This window comes from Hevea brasiliensis, chromosome 6 (assembly GCF_030052815.1).
Source record: "Hevea brasiliensis isolate MT/VB/25A 57/8 chromosome 6, ASM3005281v1, whole genome shotgun sequence".
NCBI classification, from domain to species: domain Eukaryota; kingdom Viridiplantae; phylum Streptophyta; class Magnoliopsida; order Malpighiales; family Euphorbiaceae; genus Hevea; species Hevea brasiliensis.
Window position 1 is genome coordinate 101,818,241 of NC_079498.1, and position 20,056 is coordinate 101,838,296.

The 20,056-nt window shown below is 34.3% G+C and overlaps 2 protein-coding genes across 2 annotated transcripts; both read right to left on the reverse strand.

Annotated features, from left to right (window-relative positions):
- Positions 1-1,245: 1,245 nt before the first annotated feature.
- On the reverse strand, positions 1,246-7,039 carry LOC110631988 (uncharacterized). The gene is made up of 5 exons (XM_058148890.1): positions 6,886-7,039; positions 4,875-5,976; positions 2,722-3,584; positions 1,957-2,013; positions 1,246-1,718 (listed from the first exon to the last, which is right to left on the reverse strand). The coding sequence occupies exons 2-5, from the start codon at positions 5,872-5,874 to the stop codon at positions 1,473-1,475; spliced, it is 2,166 nt and encodes a 721-aa protein (XP_058004873.1). The 5' UTR covers positions 5,875-5,976; positions 6,886-7,039; the 3' UTR covers positions 1,246-1,472.
- Positions 7,040-13,020: 5,981 nt separating this feature from the next.
- Positions 13,021-19,317, reverse strand: LOC110631972 (protein MLN51 homolog). The gene is made up of 11 exons (XM_021780027.2): positions 18,299-19,317; positions 16,956-17,058; positions 15,815-16,859; positions 15,344-15,458; positions 14,832-14,954; positions 14,303-14,364; positions 14,152-14,194; positions 13,967-14,043; positions 13,811-13,889; positions 13,476-13,564; positions 13,021-13,382 (listed from the first exon to the last, which is right to left on the reverse strand). The coding sequence occupies exons 1-8, from the start codon at positions 18,838-18,840 to the stop codon at positions 14,001-14,003; spliced, it is 2,076 nt and encodes a 691-aa protein (XP_021635719.2). The 5' UTR covers positions 18,841-19,317; the 3' UTR covers positions 13,021-13,382; positions 13,476-13,564; positions 13,811-13,889; positions 13,967-14,000.
- Between the last annotated feature and the right edge of the window lie 739 nt (positions 19,318-20,056).

The following is a 20,056-nucleotide window of genomic DNA, read 5'->3' on the forward strand; positions in this document are numbered from 1 at the left end:
TCCTCAGATTTTCTTAATCTGGCTGCTTAATTGCTAATTAATCAACAGCCAGTATGGATTATAAATTCAAGCTCTGGTGGCTTTGGTTCAGCACACTGGATTGAGTGTCAAAGTTGCACTTTCCAATCCTTCCAGTGGGCAAGAAATTTGTGAGGCGGTCATTTTCCTTGTGCCCTTTCATGCGTCGATTGCTATTGGTTTCTGGCTATCCAAAACTTACCTTTTCGTTGATGTTTTAAGAGAGGTTTCTCACTTTCTCTTAATATCGTCGTCATTATCATTATTATTACTATTATTATATATTTATTTAATAGAAATAAATAAAAAGATTAATAAGTTACATGATACCTTTAAAAATAGAAAAAATAAAAAAAAAAACTTAAATTACCTTAGTTTGCATTATTATGGATAATGATATTTTGTATTATAGTTATTAAATTCAAACTGAATTAGTCAATTGGATTAGTGAATTAGTCTTGTTAAGCCATTAAATTGATGTGATTTGATTGACCTAATCAATTCAAATAATAAATATAATAAATATTTTTTATTTAGTGTTAATAAAAAGAGTTGAACTCAAAACTTTATAAATTGTCTTTAAAATTAAAATAAAAAAAAACTAACTTGATAATAATGTGTTAATAATTTCAATATATATATATGATTCTATAATATTATAATAAATTTAATAAATTAATTTTTTTTATTTATTTTTTACCATCTACTTAATATTTCAAAATATTAAAAAATAATTATATATTTATAAACAGTTTTTATATAATATATTACTTCAATACTTTTATATAAAATTTAAAAATATTATTAAACCATCAACTCATTTAATGGAAAAATACTTTGTGCTGAATTTTTCTACACATGGGCCTGTGGCCCTTGGAAATCTTTAGAATCATTTGGCACGTGGTTTAGAAGGTCTTTTTTCTCTTTGGGATGTCCCTTTCTCGATTTCTTGCTTGATGGATCCATGTCAATTAATGCTTTCCCATTTTAATTTCCATTTTCCAACCAATAATGTCCATCCCAATTCATGTGAACTATTGACTTAAAGACAGCAATATAGTTAAAATCTATAACATGACATAAATATAATTTTCATTATTTTAAATATAAAGAAAGAAAGAAGGAAATTATTCATGAATTTATTAAAAATAAATAAATTTCAAATTAAATCAATAATAGTGAAATACGAGGATAATGGGTTCTGTAGGCAATTAAAATTCCAAAAAATTAGCACTCGAAAACACCACACATCTATTTCATGCGGTTCATTTTGATGGAATACAAGCAAGAATAATATGTACACCAAATAAACTTCAGTGCTCCAAATTCAAAGTAAAATGGCTACAGCTTCTAATCAATAGAGAAACAATGCGTTTCTTGAGAATACAATTTTGTATTCATACTCACAGCTTCCTTCAAATTGAAACCAATTAAAGAATGAGTCCATGTAGTTGTTATTTGACTCTCATGCACTTGTAGAGAACCTCTACAAATTTCTTGTACAAGTGCCGCTTCAAATACATTCTCTCTACCTTTTTCCTTCCCTTCATCCCCATTTGCTGTCTTAAAAATGGATTTTTTAGCAAATATTGGAGGTTTTGTGCAAGGATATGAGTTCCTGGACGCCCAACTGGGTGAAGAAGTCCTGTTACATTGTGCTCAACGATTTCTTTTGTGCCTCCAGCATCTGTTCCAAGCACCTGCAACATAAATGGATAAGTAATCAAATTATTAAGACTTCTCTTCTTGCACTTTTTAATCCATGAAGGAAAAACACATGAAACACATGCAGTGTAAACTTAAATGGTATCAGCGTCACCATTACTCAAATCTATTTAAGGACAGTATTGATGTGTTAATGGTTCTCAACAACAAGACACCGTCAGCCATTAGTAAGACGACAGTAATAAGCACTAATGTGTGTTAGGAAGTGAATACCGGAAGACCAAATGCCATTGCTTCAATTGTCACTCTCCCAAAGGTTTCTCCGAGCCCCTGTGAATGAACCCACAAATTATTACATGCTTTATGATAGCACAAAATGATCTTGTAGATCAGTAATAAGCATATCTTGATTCAAAAACGAACTCAATTGTGACTGAACTAGACAATTAACTAGCATCAGAAATACCAATGGATCAATTGATAGATATTACCTTGTTTCATAAATTTGATTGTTTCCAAATCTCATACATAGCAATATTACTACTATAATAATAAGAAGACAGCCTCAGATAATACTTGGAAATAATCAACTTCAGAAAGGCAGTTGAAGCATCGCTATTTGATTCTAGACTTTTCAGTAATTTCACATGGTATCAATAATAAAATAATCCATAATATGTATTCAAGGCCAATGACAAACAACATTTTCACTTTATGAACAAAATTAGCTGCTATAGTACTGTTATACGAAAAAATGAGCACATATAATGCTGAACTTTTTGGGATAAAGGTTTAGTTGAGTTGAATTGAGTTATATAATGCTGAACTTTAATGTGGTTAAATCTTCGAAGGAAATTTTGAACAGAACAGAACCTAAGATGCCATAGTGAAGTTCTCAGGATTAAGCATTGCTAAGCATAATGCACAAAAATTCACCACGAGACACAATCCTCAGAATTTTGAGTTTTTTTAATATGGAAAACGTGAGGGGTTGCACATGCAGACAAAAATCAATAGAAGGCTGTGAATTTGGACTACCTGAGAATTTATAACATAAATATCTGCTGCAGAGTAAAGTGAAGCAACACGTGTAGTTGCTGGAGTCCAAATCACTGACTTCGACAAGTTTGAATGCTCAGACACATATCTCAACATTTCTTTAACATAAAGCACCTTATTACTCTTAGAACCAACAGAACCAATAAGAACTTTAAGATGCTGTTCTTGTGCTCCTTCAAGATTAGACAAAACTTTCCTTCTTTTCCGCCTTCTGTTCAAGAGACGGGATAGCTGTGACCCTTTCTTATTAGGTTCATTTGATGAGATAGAGGACTTGCTGGACTGGCTATCTGAAAATTTATCAGTATCTCTTGACTCCTGTAACAAGGCTCTTATGTGATGTTTCGCAGCTAAGGTGGATCGGTCACCATCCATAACCACTGCAGTTCTTATTTTTTGCAATGGTTCTTTCTCAATCAACAGCTGCGCTGATTCAAGTAGTAAGAGTTGACCCTTCCCAGCGTTTATACTGCTGAGAGACATTACAAGCACATCATTATCTGTCAATCCCATCTCTTTTCTAACAGAATCTCGTAGCAACCTCCCCTTCTCCAGCATCTTCTCAGGGCTAGAAGATGGAGTATTTAGTGAACATGGAATACCAGCTACAAAAGCTAGTTCATCATTAATAGAAAGTTGAACAATTGCAGGTGGAGATCTCAACTTAACCTTTTCTTCCTCACACCAAGATAGCCATTGTTTGGTCTGAGATTCAGAAAGAAAAACCAGCATCTTCACTCGGTCAAGGACAATTTTTGACCGATCAAAGTACTCTCGTCGATTTTCCATAATCCACCAAGCAATTTGACTTCCGCCAGCTGGGAAATGAGCAATATATTGATCTGAAACCAAAAATAGCATTTAAGGTTATAGCAACTTCTGTATTTGCTAAAATTTTCAACACTGACATAGAAAAACTAGACCAGCTTCCCTAGCTTAGTTTCAGAAACAATCACACCAATGGTAAAGACCAGCTTTTGTTTCTTAGCAGCAGAAATTAATTATACAAGAAAAAAAAAATAGATTTATAATCTTGGCTTTCAGAAGAAAGACTGGAATAAGCTGTACAAGAAAAGTGTTCGATAAGGCACATACAGTAAGCACAGTGAAAACTAACATATGAATCAGAATAATCACACCGTCAGATTCCAGACTTGCCATATTTCCACATAGAAGTTCTAGAGAAACTGAGCTAACAAGTTATAGTGCACTGCCTTGGCAGCTTGTCAGGACAAGCAAATCTATTTCAACAGTAAACAGGCTTAATCATTCCCTCATTTTGAACAACATTTGTTACATTATACAATTGTAGCACTCCATCTCTACCATGACAGTTACTGTGTCCAATCAAACACAAATAAGTACAATCTATTTAACTTGCTAATACAATTATAGAATGCTGAAAAGAAGACACCCAACAGAACACAGGAAATATCTGAATCATCCAAATCATATGCATATGCGATTCAATTCTTTGATAGGCAACACAGTGTACAGTATAATTCCACCTCTCTTTTCATAAGCCATAAAAGATCATGTTTGCATAAACAATGATGGTACATCTAATTAACTCAGTCAAATACAGTAGGGGGAATGAAGGAGGCATAAGGAATATACTTTCTTTACACTGAATATAATTCAATTCCTATGTACTCTGAAATTATTGAAGTTAAACTCAACCATCATCAGCGAAAGGAAAAAAATGTACAAAAATATAACATAAAAATACTTGGTACTCATTCTGCTAATATTTACCATGGGCACAATGCACAGGCCTATTATCAAAAGATTTTAGTTGAAAGGAGAAAACATTATATCCTGCACTGGTCAGTAGCAGTTAAAATAACCTGCAACTAGCAATGAAGACATCACAAACTTTTATTTCATCGTGCAAGAGTGTTCTGCTCCATGGCCTCCAAAATCTTGATGTCAAACAATATTCAAGTAGCACTGCCACCGACTGCCAACAACACCACACCCCCCCCCCCCCCCTCCAACCCTATTTTCCCCTTCCTTTCCCAAAAGAAAAAACCCCAATTTTTTTGTTTTAAAAAAAAATGTAATAAGCGTAAGTAATGTCTTTCCTAATCCTAAGAACAATCAGAACAAATGGTAGCAAAGGGGGCTCTTACCTATCCATGATGCACAGACTGCAGATCCTGCAATCACAAGATCTGCCTTCATGGCAGTTTTGAAGCTAAGGTCAGCTCTATCCTCAAGCACTTTGATCCCTCTCCTGGCAAGCTCTGGCATCAAACCACCCTTTTTGCTAAGAACTACAGCAGAAACTGTGGCTCCACAGCTCAGAAACTCTGTTGCCAACTCCATCATTGAAAGTGGAGCCCCAGTCATTGAGAGCTCATGGAATATCAATACAAATTTCCTAGACCATACAAGACGTGCAAAATTCCCTTTCCTGTCACAGGTTCCTGTTCGCTTCTCAGGACTCCATTCCAAAACTCTATCCTCTGATGACCCAAATGGGCCAACAAGAAAACCATAAGAAGTATTCTTCTGGGGGATGTCTGGTTCCTGTACCTCTACATCATTGCTTCCAGCCTCTATTGTTGTCTTTTGTTTGCGACGTGCTTTACTGCGCAACCTGCGCCCTGCCCTCTTACTCCTCTTCCTTGAAGAAGAAACTTTATTATGCTTAGAAGAAACTTTGTTCCCACTCTTGGCCAAAACAACACCTATCCTTCTATGCTCTTCTATCTGAATCTTGTTAGTCCCATTATTTACGGCCATAGAACTATCATTGGCAAGCAAATCTTGTCGCGTATTCTGTTCAGTGTCTGGAATTCCACTCCTAGTTTTACCTCCAAACCCCAGAAATTCCTCCTTGTTATCACCATGAGCCCACCTTGATTGTACATAAAACCCAAGGTAAGCCCACAGAGTAATCAGAAGTAACCAGTACACTAATCGATTGCTTCGAAACCACTGCACACTGCCTCCAACACTTCTACCCTCTCTTCGTGGAGTTCGGCTGGAATGCAATCTCCGAAACGTTGGAGAGTTATTAGGAGTTGATCTCCCTGACAATGTGGACTTCATGTTGCCTCCTGGCCTTAATGATGATTGCCTAACAACTTTTACATGCAAATCCCCTCTGTTTATTACTTCCTCCATTTACTCTTTCAACTATATCACAACAGAAAAAATATCAACCCACATTGCATGTGAGATATTTATTACCCAAATCAGCAAGAACTACCCCCTCTTCAGATTTACCTGAAAGAAGAAATTAGTAAGTCTATATTTTCATCGTATAGAAACAATACATGAAAATGTAAGTATAAACCTTTATTTTCTTTATGAAAAAATACGAGGACATTTTCTCACATTTTCTGTCATTTTTCAACATTTTATGTCATTTTTCTCAGCAACCAAGCTGAAGTCTAAGTAATGGAGAACTACATTGAAAGAGAAGAAACCAAAAGCTATGAAACGGTCTGCCTGGCTGCTGACAAAATATGGAAAAACACCACTTGTTTGAGTGAAATGATAGCCATATAATGTCTAAATCAATAAATTCAAGAATCTCAGTTCCTTTTCTTTCCTATGTTTGTTCTGCAACCAAAGAAATCTTAAGGTATCAAAGAACTCAGCATTCCTAGTTAATTCTGAAGACAAAGAGCTCGGTGGATTTTACCACAGAAAATCTCCTCAGTTTCTTCCCTTTCCACACACTTTATCAGAAACTAAAAGCCGCCATAAGAACAAACTATAAAGAAAATATGGGGATAAAGAAACATTTCTGGATTAGTTAAACTTTATTAGAAATTTAGAATATTGAATTATCGTCAAAGTTCCTTCGTTAGCTCCGATCCCATAAAAGCATTTTATAACTCAGTTCTTTCATTCAATTACCTACATTTTCTCAGCAACCAAACTGAGCTTGTAGAAACCCAAAAGAGTTCCAGCAACTCAAGATACTCAACAAGAAAACGAATCTTCAATCTTTGACATCTTTCACTTTCTTTTCCCAAATTTAAGAATAACTCTAAGCTCAATGTATCAAACCCTAAGATGAACAAATTTCTTAAGAAATAGACATTAGAACTATTAATGCCAAAGATTTAATAAAAAACTAAGTTAACGCAGAAGCTGAAAGAGACAGTCAAAGAAAAAAGAAATTACTTTCGATCTTTTGAGTTAGAATCTGAAGATTTCAGTTCTTGATTCTTCTTTGACGAGCTTTCAGAAAGAAAGAGAGAGAGAGAGAGAGAGAGAGAGAGAGAGAGAAAGAAGTGCTTGCAGAATTAAAGGAGAGCCTGATAGATTTTTGGGAGGGATGTCTAAAATACGTATATTTTGCCAAAGACGGACCGAACGTGCCGCCAACACGTGTAATTCGGAAAATTGGCTACGGTAGCCCGCAGCTCTGCTACGTAGGTCATCGTGTTATTTGCACTCGTGGCAGATTCAGATTTGCCGTACCTTATTTTTGGAATCAAAATGGAAGGATTTTCTACAGTGTTATTACTGGTCCCACTGTGCTTGTCGGCGCGTCACACGGTTCGATCTTGGCCGCTGATCTGTTGAGATTATGACGTAGATAGAACACCGTGTGTCAATGATACTGTTGATAGCCCATTTGTATATTTACATAAACCGATAGAGTGCACCTATGTTATTTTAGAGTTGTTTTGGCATACGGCCTGTTTTAATTAATAAAAGAGGAATCGTTTTGGATAAGGTTAAATTATTGAATGCTAACCTCATCCAAGCATTGGGAATGGTCTATTCAGTGGTGCTAATTAAATACCTTTGATTATATTAAGAAAAAAAAAAAATATATATATATATATAGATTTTATATCTCTAATTAAATTATATATAAAAATCGTTTAGTATTTTTTCTCTAACAGAACTTTATATAAGGTATGATTTAAATTTATAAATGTAGAACCATATATTATCTAATTAAATTAAATATGATTTATACTTAATTATTGCAATATATGCTTCAATTTATAAATATTATATACTATTTAATATCTAATTAAATTACAAGGAGCAATTTTATAGATAATTAGGATATATTATAGTGCAATGTATTAATTATATGAAGCAAGTGTATGCATAACTAATATAATAATAATATATGATTCAATTCATAAATATAGAGCCACATACTATCTAATTAAATAAAATATAATTTATAATTCATTACCACAATACATGCTTTAATTTATGAATGCAATATAATATTTAATCTCTAATTGAATTATAAAAAAGCAATTTTATATAGAATTAGCATGCATTATTGTGACACCCCTTACATATCTACAGTATAGCCGACTAAAATATGTCACACCGTGTATCGGAACATCCTATTTTTATTTCAATTATTTTTTATTTTTTTATTTATTTATTTTTTTCATAGTTATGAGGTATAATTTGTTAAATATCATTCATTTAAGTCATTTATTGAAACATAAATTTATTTGAGGTTCCGTAAATTTTATAGAAAATCCAGCAGAGTACCGGCTAAAAATGGAGAAAACAATTATTCGGAACCTGTGAAAAACACTTCCAATATGTTTTCAATCATTCCCAAACTCCATTTCATCAACAAAGTCTCAATATTTTTCAACAACAATTCTATTTCTCATTCATTCATTCCTCGTGATATTCATATACAAGTCATAAATAAATACTCAATTTTTCATTCATAAGCACAATTTTTATTTTTACATTAATACCAAAATACATTACATAAGTCTCAATTACACATGAGAAGATAAAAGTTAATTACAATATACCAAAATGAAACATAGTGTCCTACCAATGCACTGAAGATGGTGAGGTGACACGGACACTATGCAGAGCTGCAGATGGTCTCACCCAGTCTGTGGTCTATTGGGCTCTCTATCGGTCTCTCCAGAACCTACACGTGGCAAAAAGTAACGCGCTAAGCAATAATTCTTAGTGGTGCTAATAACAGAATAAAAAGAAATAAAAGGAAATAAATATGCAGCGAATGTATTGATGTCTCATTGTTGACAAATTTTCAATAAGTATTTATAATCTTACTTATTTTGTACTTGTTATATTCATTATTTCATTAAATTTATCCACTTTCATTTTTGGTTGCCCAAGTAACCTATACTGGATGACTGGACTGGATAAACGAGTAAACTGGCACTGGGTATCAAGTACCTCAGGCCGTTACACCATCGATCACATATGTATCTCCCGGCATGCAACAGAACAACTAATAAGCTGTAATAACATTAGGCACAAGGCCAAGTATCATCACAATATCAGAATGGCTAAAAGCCATAAAATCACAGAATGGCATAATGCCATGTGCAGTACTACTAACTAAACTCTATTGACATGCCAACCTATCCAAACCAATCTTGCTAGGTGTACTAGGGCATGTTACACTTTTAAAATTTTCAATTCTTGAAATTTAAGTTTAGGTGTTACTATTAATTTCATTAGTCAACTAAAATGTTGACTTTTGCATAGATAATAGGTACATTGGTTCTAATACTCCCAACATACCACATTTTGCATTCTAAAGTTGTTGGTATTGGTTGCCAATACCATTTCTAACCTTAGTGTTAGTTATTCACAATTTTCAAATTTCAAGCATTATATTTACTGTTCCATTGGTCACTTGTACAGTGGGAATTTGGCAAAGTTGTCTTCATGAAAGTTGTTCCTTATTATGTCTAGTTATATTTCTTTTTTTTTAATCACTCCATTTGGAATTTTGTAGCTCAAGTTATGGCCTAAATACCATAACTGGCCAGATTGCAAATTTCCAGAATTTTCTGGATAGAACCAAATCTACAGTGTTTTGTGCACTGACTGCAGGTCAATTTTTGAACATGTTATGATCAAAATTTGGATTTGGTTTCTTCATGAAAGTTGTAGGTCTATGTCTCAGCTTTCTGCTGGTGAAATTTCAGGTCAATTAGACCTTTCTACACTGAGTTATGACCAAATGAATAGATACTGTTCATTTGGTCATTTTGCCCAAACAGAATGCAAGTTACTCGGATTAGGACAATTTTGTGGTCAACTTGATTTGGTTTTCTGGGCAGGGTTTCTTCACCAAAGTTGTGCCATTATGTGTCTAGTTTCATATCCAATTGGCCTTGTATCAATTGAACCTTTACAACTCCATTTATAGTTGCCCAAACCTGCTGGACTCACACTTAGTCCTGCTGGTTACCAAGGGCAGCACACCTCATTTCAACTCCAACACCCTTACTCACTTCAATTCCTTCTCACACACATTCAAATGGTCACTAATTGACCATTACAAGGTTAACATACCATTGTATGAGCAAACCCTAATGGTGTTCAAATGTCCAATTTTTCATGTTCATACATGCATAATCTTTGCATTTCACTTACACAACTATGTTCAATCACTCATTTAATACCAAGGGCTACTCATCATCACTTTGCTATCAAGCAAAGTCACCAAACCTTAACCAACCCTAGCTGCCGAAATTTGCAGGGTGCACACACACATATGTTTATTTTATTTTCTTATAATTCCTACACAATTCATGCTATTAAACATGAACTAAACCAAAAATGGTAAGAGTTGGACACTAACCTTGTTGAAGCTGAATTTCAAGTTAATCAAACTTGCTTTTTCCTTCCTCTTTTGACTGCCTAGATGATGTCCAAGTTGCAAGATCAAATTTTTGTGAAGCTAAGTAGTGGTTTCAGGTGAGATTTAGTGAGTTATGAAGCTTGGTGAGCGTTCATGGAGGAAATGGCTATGGAGGAGAGGGAGACGACTAGGTTGGTTTGGAGAAGGCTGATGACTTTTTTTTTTCCCTTTATCTTCTTTTATTACTTAAGTTAGTGGTTTTTAATCTCATTTTCTTTTCTTTTCTTATCTACTCATTTTCAATTTAATTTTTAGCAATATTTATTTACATTTTATGTCATAATAATTATTTAATTAACTGGACAAGTCGACAAAAAATTAACTCTGAAGGTGAAATAACCAAAATGCCCTCCGTTTGGCTTAACAGACTAAAATTGTCTGTACCGATTGAAAAATTTTTCTAAACATTTTCTTAGCATTCTAATGCCATAGAACCCTCAATGACTCTTCTCTGGAGTCCCAAAAATTATTTTATGAATTTTCCCCCGAGTCTAGGGCTCCTAGTTGCGAGAACCGCAACTTCCCACTGGGTTACCCTTCACTAAGGCACCGGCTCATTTAACTTGATTGTATTTTATTTTTAAAATTTTTCCTAAATTTTTCTTATTAATATTTGAGTTAATTATGGTTACTTACTTTAATTTAAATATTTTTCCAGACGTTCTAGCTATCCGGGCCGACACTAATCACCGAAACAGTAGAATGTATGAAATTACCACAGTAAGGGTGTTACAATTATGGTGCAACATATTAATTATATGAAGCAAATGTATGCATAGTTAATTATTTATAACATATGGTTTTAATTCATAAATGTAGAGTCATATACTATCTAATTGAATTAAATAAAATTTATAATTCATTATTGCAATATATGCTTCAATTTATAAATGTCATATGCTATTTAATCTCAAATTGAATTATAAAAAGCAATTTTATATTGAATTAGTATAAATTACAGTACAATATATTAATTATATAAAGTTAATATATGTATAACTAATATAATCATACGATAGGATTCATTTTATATCTATAATTAAAATATGATTAGATATTTTATATCTCTTATTTGAATTGTGTGTAAAAGTTGTATACTATTTATTAGCGTATTTATTAGGGATTAGTATAATTCGATTTAAATTGAAGTAACTGATCGAAAACCGATTAAAAATTTTGGTTCAATTTATTAAGTCATTTGATTTGATTCGATTTTTAGAGAAATAATTTACAAAAAAAAAAAATCTAACCGAATCAAAATATATTAAATTTACAAGTCAATAAGACAAACATGCTATCTCACAAAACTTAACCTAATGCTTCTCTTCTCTGTTCATTTACTTTCTTCTCTTTTCTGCATAAACCATAACCGCCATCTCCTTCTCTCTTTCCTCTCCTTTCTTTTTTGGCTAATAGAGCAAGATTTTTATGTTAAAATCATGACCTATTTAAGACAAGACAACATGAAAAAATCCGGTTCTTGTTAAGAGTTTTGCTCTTGTTCGATAAATCATGACCCATTGTTTTTTTTTTTTTTTCATTTATTGAATATATCAATGAATCTACTTGATAAATTCAACTATATGGTGCGATATCAAAAATTTTTTATTTCACATACTACTTTAAAGATATAGTAATATGAAAAAGGACAAAATTATTTCAAGCTCAAACATATCAAACCAATTGAATGCATACCCTACCATTTTATAAAATTTGAATATATATATTAAATTTTAACATATAAAATAATAATAAATGTATTCTTAATAATTTTAATTACATTCTTAATAATTATTATTTTTATTGTTATTGTTAATAAAATTTAATATGTATTGGATGTCCGCTAATGCAGCTAATTTTTCACTTGGTTTTTTTTTCTTGGATTAAGATTTGGATGGACTTGTAATAAAATAATATTTAATTAGATATTCTAATCCTAATAATAATTTATATTAATTATAAAATTAATATTTTATTTTATTAATATTAATTAATAAACATCATCCGTTTTTATTTTTCTATCTTATTTGCCTTTATGGATGATGCGAAATTACAAGTTAAAATGATAGGGAAGCAAGTTTACTAATGCTCAAACTTTTCAGAAAATGAAAAGCTAGTATAAAAAACGTAATTTGCATATTTGTTCTTAGATTATATTTACTTGATATGAATAGATGATGAGTGCTGGAATATATTAGTTCAACACTAATAGCCATTGAATATAGCTCTATAATCAAAATATAAACTGACTTTCAAATTCCATCTTTCAAAAGTTACCCCTGTTCACAATAGAGGGCATTCATGTCATTACATAATAGCAATTATTTAATTAATTTCTTATTAATGTAATTAAGATGTGAAAATACCATTCTAACCCCCTTATCCGGATGAGTTGATCCGCAATGCATCATTGATTGAATTTATAGGTCACAAACACCTCAGAAAGCTCCAAATTCAAACTAACATCTGCGACTGCCCATCTTCCCTCAACAGGCGACACCAGACTGCTTAAACAGATGCTGAGGCATAGCAAAAATAATCAAGTTCCTGTCTTTCAATCAAACTCAAGTAAAATATTAATATGGCACAGAAAATTTATTGCCTCAATTTCTTCATAACATGAACAAGAGTACCACATAAATCATACCCCATTCCATAACTTTAAAAAGCATCTGTAAACACAATACATGTCCACTGAACAAATAAATTCTCTACCCTGCCGTATTTCAGCAAGTAGGCTGTCATCTAAATAAAAATCCCACATTAAAAGGTACTCTTGAAACCAGACTCAACCACAAAGTTAAGGTCATCAAAGCCGGATGGAAAACTCACACACCATCCACTAATATAAATAGGAAAACTCAACGTCACCGACCAAATAGCTTCTGCACAATAGTTCTTGTTCTTTTTCAAATTTTTTAGTATATAGTTTTTGACGAAGCCCACATACATTTCTCTCAAGCTTCACTGAAAAACCAAAGCACAAGAAAACCTGAAAATAACAAAAACATTGGCAGAATATCAGTTTGTCCAACTTTCCTTCAGAAACCAACACATCAAAGGGATCTTTCTCTGATGTTCATACCTCACATTTAAACAAGAAACTACCACCTGTCAAGCCACAATTATGTTCTCAAATTGACTGCAGCATGAGCAGGTGTTTGTTACGTATAACTGCAACATTCAAACAGCAAATGAGTTGGTGTTTGACCAAATAACGAATAAAGGTGCATTGCATTTGATCAAATACTAATAGAGTTTCAGGTTTCCAGTTTCTCCTAACTATTAAAATATAACAAAATTAAATTTAAACAGCATCAAATTCCTCAAGGAACATGATCCTGGTAAAACAATTAAAATGAAAAAAAAAATGAAAAGGGATATTTCCTTAAAATGGTCAAGAGGCCAAAATGTAGTTACCTAAAATATCCAGGAACATAATGCGGCCCAAAGCACTCCAGAACAAAAGCTGGAGAACAAAAAGGGCCTGATCAAGGGCCTGCATCACCACAAAACCACAACTAAGGATCTTGAAAACTTCAATTAACATGAAATCTTGATTGAGCTGAACTTAACCTTTATCTGCTTATTCAAATATGGTCCTTCTTATCTAAGTACTTGGACTTGGCTGCTTAAAATCCATCTCTGAGTATCTACAAATAGAAAAAGGAAATAATTCAAAAAATTAACTAGGTAAATAATACTGACAGAAATAAAAAGGGGCAAGTCCCCTTGGCAAGAGCACATAAAGTTCCACTTGCCTGCGAGGCTTTTGTCTTTGCCCAAACTCATCATTCACAAGTTCTGCAGGAGAAGACAAATTAGTTTCCCTATAAGAATATAATAAACATGTTGTGAACTAAGTCAACAAGATTGAAGTACAAAAGCATAAAAAGAAAGACACTATCTAACCGGGTGTCTGAGAAGTAAGTTTCCATTCATTATTGGACTTGTTAGTATTGTTGTTATCTTTGCTGCACCAAAAAAAAATAAAAAAATTAAAAACCATCAAGCTTGGACAAATAATATGTCAATAAAGCCTCAACTTCAGCCAGGACTAGCATGCCAACTTTCAGAGGCAAATAAAAAAAATTAACACGTCCCATGGAGAAGCCATGGAAATTAAATATGCTCATAATTGATGGTGTAATAGAGCAAAAAGAGGAAAAAGTATCAGGATATAATAGGTCAAAAATGAAAGTGGTGTAATAGGGTTTCATAATTGACAACTGGCTCAAGGGCTGGTAATATATGTATGTATGCATGCATGCGCATCTACCTATCTCATATCATGATTAAGCTTAGAGGACAAACAGTAAAAATACCAGTGATGATACACTTCAAGCAGAGCATTATTGAACAGTATTCATACCAATGAACCATAAAGGCAATAGATGATTGAAACATTCTATATAAACAACACGAACAACAGCATACTAACCTCGAAGAACCCACAGAAGATGTCTGTCCGGATGGGCGAGCATGATAAGCCCCATCAACAGCAATATAAGGTGAACAATAAGTAGCCCCTAAAGCACCCGCAGCACCAGCCAAAACTGGTAGCCTAAATATCATAAATATCACCACCGTTATTATCATTTAGACAGGAAAAGAAAGTGCTTGAGTAAAAAAAACTGTAAGGGATTTTACTAAGCAATCACATCCACCATATGATCATTCTTATCTAGATATTAACTTCTTTGCAAGACTGGTATCTAAATGGATATCATGCAAGCAACTACAACTTTAAAGAAAGTAAAAAGGAAGTTTGAAAAGATGAATTATAATAAGTCAGATTATGCCAATGGAAAAAATGAATACACAAAAAGCATCAATTGGTTACTTGTAAATGAAAAAAGAGATCACTTTTATTGAGCATAAAAGATTTTAAGGAAAAGCCAGAATCCCTAAATAGAATAGTGTACTAGCTGAAAGGGAAAAAAATTATTATACCATGTCATTTCAGAATTTCCTAAACCAAGTTGAGGTTGAGCAACATATCCAGGAAACGCCATGCCAACAGCAGGAACTCCAATACCACCAGGATGCTGACCCCCAAATTGCATAACTGCATGCCAATCACTCATGATCAGAAATGATCCAAAGCACAAATATTATACTCAAAATTTTTAGTTTCTTAAATAACACAGGCACAAATACAGTTATCAGCAAGCTATGGCAAAGCTCTTTCCTACACCTTAAAACAAAAATGCAAAGGGAAAGCTTTAAACAATTTATAAAACAAAAAGAAGATCTTGAATAATCTAATGAACTGTAATAAAAACAAAGAAGAAAATCTTGTACCAAATATACAAAACAAATGCACTAACCTGAATGTACAACATAAGTGGAAGCTCTAACTTTCCAATATTTTAGAATTCTCTAATTCAACTAAACAGGAAAAATGTGATCCATAAACTATACCTGGCAAGAAGGCTGGAGTTGCAGGGAAGTTCTGATCACCATGACCAACACCCATATTCCCTGAGGCTCCCATAACCTGCGCCCCACCATACATAAAAGAGCCTCTTCCACTCCCTTGAATGCTTCCCTTTCCCTTTCCAACCAATGCACTTCTAGATTTACTTGTTTCTGAATTAGTTTCTGATTCTCCAGAATCATAAGAATTTATTGACAAAGCTGTTTTTGGTGGTGAAGAAGCTTGAGATCCACTACCAGGACGCTGTCCCAACTGCTGACCAGGAGCTTGAACAGAAGGTTGGGCACGATTTTGGACAGTACTCCGCTGAACAGAATGGGGCTGTGTTGGAGATGAGACTCTGTTGACTTGATTTTGCACAGGGGCTGACTGATAAGTCATCTGACTTGAAATAGTTACACCCCTTCCTTGATTTCTGGATTGAGAGGATTGCATGCTATTGACCAATGAAGATCCAGGTGACATTTGAATAGTGTTCAAGGACTTACCAGCTGTTGAAGGAACAGAATCATCAACATAAAGTTTGTCGATTCCAACAGAATCAGCTATATTCTTCCCCTGAATCAATGCACTGGTTTGCTGCATTGAAAAACTTTCATCAATACGAATATTCCTGCTTGTACTTCCAGCTTGTACTTCCCTTTTCTGAGTCAAAGGGATATCTTTATTTGAAGATCCAGAAGGATAAAAAGGAGGAGAAGCAGAACTCAAGCTTGAATGTTTTCTAGCAGGAGGCACTTGACCAGATTCTTTATTTGGTGTTGGTGTAAAAACTCTACTGGAGTTACCATGTGAAGTTCTATCAAATGACTTCTCAGGCTGTTTGTTTTGTGCTGGAGGTGCCTGGCTGCTGGTCTTCCATGTAGGTTCATACTTTCTTGGCCCCCTCCCCCTCACACCTATAGGTGCCTGGTTCTGATTGTTCCCATTGCTGAATGTCTTTGATTTGTTCCTTCGTGCAAATACACGGTCTGGAGCTCGAATTTTCCCACCACGACCTCGAAAATTACCTTTAGAACCCCTCCTTCCCTGATGTTATTTTCAAGGAAAGCCTAAGAATGAGAGAAGAAATGGGAGAGAATAATACACACACACACACACACACACACACATGTATATGTTCACCTGTTCATAACGCCTTTCCGGCAAATTCATCTCCTCAAACTTGTCATGCCCCCATTTCTTGTCGTCTTTGGACTCCCACAACTTCCTTCCACCATATGTTCGCCTAAACCAAGTATGATGTTGATTTTAAAAATACTTGTTTAATAAATGGACAGATAGCAGGTAATATGAGAGGGAAACATTAGCACCGTGGCCACATGGAAAGCGAAGCATAACATTAAAAATTAACTTGACAAAGCAATGACACAACAGCTAGATGTAAACAACATTTCAACCCATTTTTGTCACTTATTTTTTTTTTATCCATACCAAGTCAGAAAAGTATCCACCACAATAGTGTTTTATCTCAAACCATCAAATACAACAAAAGCATGCAAAGGGATCAAGAAAACCATAACCCTATTGCAGTTCCAATGCAAAAACCTGACTGCGACATAAATGCATATATTTAGGCCTGCACATATAAATGTAACAGTATTGCTAACAAAATTCATGGAATATAAGAAATATTAATTGTGCACATTCAGATTCAACCTGCATGAAGTCGTCCACAATATAAAAAATAAAAGTAAAATAAAAAAAAAAGCGCACTGCTTAACCAAAAAAATCTGTATTTTCTCCTCAAATGCAGAATGGAAACCTGATATCCCACTAGAACTATTTATTGATTCAATGAAGAGATACACGTGAACTAATTTATCAAGAAAATGCTTAAAATTTAAAGATAATAGCAATTGAAAGAGGATATTTAAACATTGATACGCCAAGAACACAACCTCCACAAGCCATCTACACTTGAAAAGGCAAACTAGGTGGACATGCTCACGCACAGGAAAAAACACTTCAAACTTCTTTTTCTTTATTAAAATCCACGCAGCACTTAATTTGGAACAGAAGCCTTACAAACCCATTGGTTAACCATAGCATGATATCTCCCTCAAAAACAAAAACCATTCCATGATATCTGATTGTAAGACAATTCTTTTTTTCCCCTACATTCTAACTATCCTCATTCAAAGCCATAGCAGGGAAATTTGGAAATAGATCTCAGGTTTTACGCTTATATTTGCAAATTTAATACATGCTATAATCACCAGAAAACGTTCCCTTCGAATTATCCCAACAAAAAAGAAATAATTTAGAGATTAATACCAAATAGGATCAGGTCCTACACTGATATTTGCAAATGTTGGGGAATGTCAGTTCACAATGAAACTTAAAATTAGCCACCCCAAGCATAACGCCTATATTTATCTAAAAACACAAACTATATCAGCGTGGGAAAAAAATAAGAATCTTTCCAACCAAAATCTTCTACTGAAAAACCAAACTCATGTTTATACCTGTGTCGACCACCAGCATTGTCCCTAAACCGATCGTCATGCATGTAAAAAGCCCCAGCAGTGGGTACTGCAAACGGTTCGTTCTCCTTTTTCCCCTCTTCGTCCTCCTCCTCTTCCTCCACATGATTCTCCACAGCTTTTATCTCTAACCCCTCCTCCACCTTCCTCCCCTCTACTTCCTTTTCCTTACCCTCCACTCCACCATCACCTCCTCCTCTCCTCTCATTTCCTTCTTTCCCTTCCTCAAACCCATCAATTTCATCTTCCTCTTCCTCATCCTCATAAGCTTCTTCATCTTCATAAACCTCTTCTTCAACATCTTCCCCTTCTAATTCCTCTTCATCATCATCGTATTCTGCTGCCCCACCCTGGCCATCGCATTCGTCAGAATGAATGGGGGCCCTCCGATCCATTCTGGGCTTCTCTTCCCCTTCGCCTTCCTCATCGTCACTTGCCGCTTCACGCCTTCTCATCCCCAGAAGGCGCTTTTCCTCCTCAGGATCGCTCTCATATTCAACGTCCTCTTCGCCCACCTTCGCCATTAAAACCAAACCTAGAATAAAACTTTTACTCTAAAAAAGCCAATTTAGAGACAATTTAGAACTAATCAAAACCAGCCTAAGCCCTGAAACTCCAAAAAAATTTCTTAGAGACCAAACACCAATGGTAGAAGCTGCAAGTCAATTCTCAAACGGAAAAAAATCCCCCAACAGACACAAATTATTGAAGACCTTATGCAATCAGACGCCCCAAAAAGCTTAAATTTCTCACTAGCCAAAAAAGCCAAATTAAGAAATTCAGGTCAATGAAAACCCTAATAGTTCAATTTCTCAAATAAACCAAACACCAATTCGAGATAATGAGAAGAAATCGAAACCCCTAAAAGCATAAACTTCATTCAATTACTGAGTTATGCACGCTTCTGGATCTAGCAGTCCAGATTTGCGCAAACCCTAATGAGAGACGGAGAACTTTGAGATTTTTGTGTTTGCGTCATAAATATAAGAAAACGAGGGAAAGGAAAGAGAAAGAAAACTTATCCTATAAGAGATTTTCAAGGAGAAGGAAAGTCTATTACTTTAGGAATGAGGGTATTTGAGGAATTAAACAGTTAAAAGTGAGGGTAATTTAGGAAATTAAGATTTCCACTTGTTTTTTGATTGGCTAGGTCATGGACGACACGTGAAATGGGTAGTAGCTGTTACGTTGGATCCTAACACGTAAGACGTGCTGACGTTGCAAGTCACATGTATGTAAGTTCTGTTACTCAAAAGAGAATCTTGAATCTAAACTGTAGAGTTGAGGCCAACGGGCGTTGCCACGATTGTATGCAATTTCAGGTCGTGCGAAATCGATTAATTTAATTTTAAATTAAATAAAAAAATAAAATACAATTTAAGGAAAATTAAATAAAATCTAAATCCTAAATTTATTGTCAATATTCATCAACTAAATACTAAATTTGCATAAATCCACAAACACGAGTTCAAATGCTCATATAGCTGAGGCGACCATCGAGACGCAATATAGGACCGAGGAGTGAGGGTGCGGTGATATTGAGAACCAAAAGGTTATTAGCGACCAACAAGGGCCAAGCATTGAAAAAAAGTGAAGACTCAAATAAGGGAAGCAAGATGAAAAGCGGGACAATCAAAGATGTAATTATTGAGGAATGAAAGCAAAATAAAAACGGATGCAAAAGATGATGCAAAGAAGAGGTCAGAGGGGCTCGAAGAAAATTAAATTTTTGTAATTTAG